General features: G+C 40.2%; 1 protein-coding gene across 1 annotated transcript; it reads right to left on the minus strand.

The window, feature by feature from the left end:
* Nucleotides 1-1,703: 1,703 nt before the first annotated feature.
* On the minus strand, nt 1,704-4,883 carry SWI1 (SWITCH1). Its single transcript, XM_019232376.2, has 7 exons — nt 4,744-4,883; nt 4,544-4,644; nt 3,718-4,427; nt 3,239-3,622; nt 3,026-3,143; nt 2,856-2,939; nt 1,704-2,591 (listed from the first exon to the last, which is right to left on the minus strand). The coding sequence occupies exons 1-7, from the start codon at nt 4,817-4,819 to the stop codon at nt 2,109-2,111; spliced, it is 1,956 nt and encodes a 651-aa protein (XP_019087921.1). The 5' UTR covers nt 4,820-4,883; the 3' UTR covers nt 1,704-2,108.
* Nucleotides 4,884-5,128: the final 245 nt, after the last annotated feature.

The following is a 5,128-nucleotide window of genomic DNA, read 5'->3' on the forward strand; positions in this document are numbered from 1 at the left end:
TCGTCATTTGGATCATAGCCATCATCACCATCATGTGCATCTTCATCTGGATTGAGAGGACACTCTTTGGCGTCATGTTGTATAGACCCGCATTGTGAACAGAAATTACGTAGTATCTCGTACTTGAACTTCATAATGGTATTTTCATCCCCACCAAAAAGATAGTTCCTTTGGAACCGTAGTGGCATATCAATGTTCCAATTGACGCAAATCCTTACGAACTCAACCAAATTAGCATTTTCATCAAAATCAACATTAGCCACATTTCCAATTTGACTGCCAATGGAGTTGACCATGGCAGAGTTAAGATACTGAATCGGGATTCCCCGCACTTGTATCCAAAACGGTATGATCTTCATAGCAGCCTCGAGATGTTTGGATACCAGCGGTGTGTAGTGAGCATCCAATCATTGAAAACCCATAGACCACGTCGGAGAACCAAGTTGAGAGCCTCCTCTGTCTTAAAGATGAACATGGCCTTCCCATTCCCCAATATTCTTCCGCGGCAAGCATCAGGTAGACCCCATATACGGGGCATTTGGCCAACCACCGCTCGGAGATTTTGTTTCTTTGGATTGACAACAGACACAATTAAAGAGAATCGGTTGTCATTGATTGCCCTCCCACATAATTCAGACGGTAGTGGCGACTGGGGCATCATTAATCCATAAATCAAGATTTTGGAGAGAATTACGAATGTAGTCACTCATTGTGGAACCAGAGGATAGTGTTTGTGAAAGACAGACAAGGAAGATAGTTTGATGATGGTTATTGGTTGTGAATTTGTGATTATGTCGGATTTATATTGTTTTTGCCATAGCGGTTTCTGGAGACAGTTATCCCCTGTCAAATTCGAGGAAACCAAACTGCCAACAGAAAATTGTCGTAGAAAGCAACCGCCAAAAACTGCCCGAAAACAGGTTAGTTTGATCGGAAAAACACTCTAAAAAGGAGAAAGAAGTAGAAGAACAAGTCGACGGTTACAAAACCGGTAATCGCCTTCAAAATCACCCCTAGAGAGAAAAGTGGCCATTCATTATTCCCAAATCCCAAGTTGTTTCAAAAATCAAACTAACATGTATAAAGGATCGGGACTTATATATTACTAATATAGAATAAAAAGTAAAGGAGATGTATTATTAATTCACCAAGTAAAACGAATGAAGCAAATTTAAACGTTGAGATCAGAGACAGATATGTCCTCCTCTTCGGCGGGGAAATCAAGACGAAGTAGTCCATGGAAAAGAAGGTTATTGAGAGAGAACAAAGCAACGTATTTGTCCCAAAAAAAAAAAAAAAGAGAACAAAGCAACTAGGAAAACAAATGCAGGCCAAACCAAACACAAAACAAAATCGGTGTAGACAACATGTTGGATACAGATATCTTTTGACGGCGAATAGAGAAACGAGTCAGCCAATCCTCCAGCCAGTAGCGAAAATGTTAAGATAGCGTATTCCATGATATATGAGAACGTGACATAGCCCACATAACTATCATCATAATCATGACTAAGCCAGGCCAATATTATTTCGAAAAACACATCACAGCTAATCGAAGAGGCCCGTATTATTTTAGTACCGGATCGGCTAATTACCACAACATTCTATCATCTACTTTCATATTTTATAGTTTGCGCCTGATGTAATCGCTAAGTTTCTCAATATTGTTTTTTTACAGATCAAATGGGACATAATGATACAAGTTTCTCTCAAATTCAGTACGTTTTGCAAATAAAACTGGAATTAACTAAAAGCGCCACATATGAATAATTTAAGTATAATATATAATAGAAATCGTTCTGTAATACAAAATATGATCCCAGCAAGTCTTGAAAATAATATATTCCTATGATAAGCCTCTCTATTCAAATCATCTCTCTCTATATATACTCAATAGTAATCAGAGACATCAAACCCCTAAATTAAAGAGGAAGAATTTCAAAATTTTGCCAAATTATTCCATTAAGAATGATAGTTTATTAGATAATAAGTGAACTTTGTAAATACCTGCTTCCTTGTAAGTTATTGAATCTTTCGTGGAAAGAGACCATACCAATTCACATCATCTTACTTGCATGAGAAGTAAGTAAGACCTGATGCATCAGTTTTCAAATGTCGAAGAGCTTTGTGGGAGCTTCTTCGGGAGTGGCGGTGAAGGGAAAAGGCCACCCGAGAGGACGCTTAGCTGCAAGTGGCTTGACTGGACAAAGAGATGGGTAAAGAGATGGGTAAGTTGGTTGGTGACTTGTCGTTGAAGCAAGCGCAGCATTACTGTTTGACGACACAATATCAGTAGCAGAAGCAAGAGCAGGCAACTTAGGCCATGCGATAATCCCCACAGGCCTACAGACTCTGAAACCAGTGTTGCTTATAAGTGAGAGTGGTGCTCGTTCTTGTTTATCATGCTTCTTGCCTTTTTCTCTGTTTCTAGGCGACTGTGTGATTTGGTTTCCCTTGTTCACCTCCTTTACTTCTCCTTCTAGTACTGTCTCCATTGTTGGCGAATTCTCTAGTAGCAAAGGTGTCTCTGATGAGTCTGGCTTTCTAGGAAAGTTCTCGTCCACTGTTTTCTTAAGCCATCCCATGCCTTCCTGCAATATTTGCATTCATAAAAACACAAATGTTTCATCATTCATTACCAGCAAAGTTGCATCTCATAGAGACAGAGGAAATCTTTGATCACAGACGCTAAATGGACTCAGTGGGTTTCTCCAAGGGAGTTTCCTAGTAAAACTACCTGATACTTACTAAATCATAGCAAATTTATAAGATTTTACATTTTAAGTAATGGTTCTGCTATAACTAGTAAGAGAGTGTTAATTAGTGTTTATAAACTCAATCTGGGATATGTATACCTCCATTTCACGCAAGGTTTCTCCAATTATCACTAGCTGGTCCTCAATTTTGTATTTCTTCTTCAGCAGATCAGCATAGATTTCCTGAGACGAAGTAACAGAGATGTTATAAAAACAGCCAAAAACAGTATCACAAGATACATAAAATTATTACTCTTTCAAGCTCTTACCTTTGCTGGAGTCATCAGATTATCATGGTCCACGTTCTGACTAGTAACACAAGAATTAGGTGTAGTCACGATAACAAACTCATCCTCTTCCTTCTTTGACGCCAGTTTCTCCAAATCCCTTCTCACGACCACGACAAACATGAGTTACACAATTGCTATAAGATAACAAAAGAGATGAACATATAACCAATTCAATGTAGGTCAGTCTTGTACCTTTTCAGGCTACCTAATTCTTCTCTGATCTCACGGATTTCACCGGCGCAGACAGGATCTTGAGTAGGGTTGTCACCAAGTTTCCAACCAGGTGGAGGCGTCCAGTAAGGATCTTGAACTCCTACTTCTTTCCTTATGTGATTCAAATCAGAACTTTCCAACCAATACTCCATTGCTCCATCTGCATTGTGCTTTCTCATAAACCTATCTTGACCTCCAGGAGCCACCTTACCTGCCATGTGCTTAAGCATATGATCTAAAAGACCCGTGTCACCGATCAGCTTCCTTGCTTCTGACCTCAACTCTGGCCTGAGTATGGAGTTGCCAAACACTGCATTTTTCTCCTTCATCACTTTTAACATGTTCCTCTCAGCTAGTTTGTACCTTCAAATTCCAAAATGAACCACAATCAGTCAATAGAACCAAGGCAAATCCAATTCCAGAGATCATCAAAATCGTTAAATCAATATTCACTTTACCTATCAAGAGACCATCTGTCAATGAACTTCTTCTCTGCTCTCCTCTTATAGACCACAATTTGATTGTCCTTCTTCTGATCATAAACCTTAGCCCTCTGAGCGACTCTCTGGTCAGTGCTTGACTCAATCAGCTTTCTCTTACGATTCCCATCAGTTACCTCCTTTGCAATCTGTCTAGCCTCTTCAGTTTCATTCCCATCATCATCATCTTCTTCCTCAGTCTCTTCTTTGCGAACCCCTTCCTCCTTCACTCTAGAACCCTCCTCACCTTCCGTATTCTTCTTAGAATCAATATGACGACTCTTGTACTGCACACGCAATCTCCTCCCCCATTTGATCATCCCTCCCGATTTAAGCTCAGACCAACACTTTCCCTCCGGTGAAGCCGCAGCGCGACAGAGCCTAGTATTGTACGCCGGTTGAGAAATCATCTTGTTCCTGCGAGAAGAAACCCAGAAACTCCACAAATTTCTATTCAGAGAAACTTCATGAGGAGCGATTCTTCTGTAAAGCAAATCTCCAGCTAGCTCAGAAGCCATCACATGGCTCTCGTCGAAGACAGGAATAAGACCTTCACCACCACCACCACCGCCGCCGCTCCTCTTCTTCAACGGTTTATTCCGGTTCATCCTGGTGAAATCGAAATGCGATCGGAGTGAGTACATGCTTGGGTATCGGAGAGACACGTCGCTCGCCGTGATTTTGCTCACCTGCAAGGCAAAAAAAAACGCCAAAATCACTCAAAAAACCCAGACGAACAACAACGAGATCCGTCTCTAATGGTGAAACGAAAAAAAAAAAAAAAGGAGAGAATCCATTAAAATACCATGACGACTCTAATCGATTTGAGATTTTCCGGCGATCTCTGAGGAAGAATCGAAGCATCGATTTCGTAATACGATCCAACTCTTATATGCGCGATTGCAACTATAAGGAACAAAACCAAACAGAAAAAAAAAAAAAGCGAGAAAAATCAACAAAAAAAAAAAAATGAAGAAACGAAAGCTTCAGCAGAACTGTGTTTACCATTCAAAGTCGGTGACGACGGCGAAGAGTTTTTTCCGGCGGTGGCTTCTCTAATCGGATTCCGTTTCACAAACATCGTTCCCTTTAGAAGAAGAAAACAAGTATAAGTTACTCAGAGAGAGAGAGAGAGAGGTTTTCACTTTCTTTCTACTTTTTAATGATGAATCAAAAAGTGGAAATGGTTAAGGACTGAGAAGGTGAAGACTATATATTTGAAAACAAGCCGACTCTGTGAGAGCGAGAGTATAACAAGAAAACACACGCGCTTTTTGGTACGCGCGTGGGAGACACAGAGGAAACAGATAATCAAACGGTGATGATTTTATTTTCCTCTACCGTTCATGAAAGAGTGTGATAGAGAACTCAGCAAAAAGAGAAAAAAAAA

This window comes from Camelina sativa, chromosome 11 (assembly GCF_030686135.1).
Source record: "Camelina sativa cultivar CO46 ecotype springtype chromosome 11, ASM3068613v1".
In the NCBI taxonomy this organism is placed as follows: Eukaryota; Viridiplantae; Streptophyta; class Magnoliopsida; order Brassicales; family Brassicaceae; genus Camelina; species Camelina sativa.

Bases quoted from the DNA above. Each gene is read 5' to 3' on its own strand.
- SWI1 (XM_019232376.2), bottom strand. From the start codon at position 4,819: ATGTTTGTGAAACGGAATCCGATTAGAGAAGCCACCGCCGGAAAAAAC. The intron at 4,645-4,743 runs GTAAACACAGTT...TGTTCCTTATAG, and splicing joins GTCGTCACCGACTTTGAATG to TTGCAATCGCGCATATAAGA. The intron at 3,144-3,238 runs GTACAAGACTGA...GGTCGTGAGAAG, and splicing joins GAATTAGGTAGCCTGAAAAG to GGATTTGGAGAAACTGGCGT.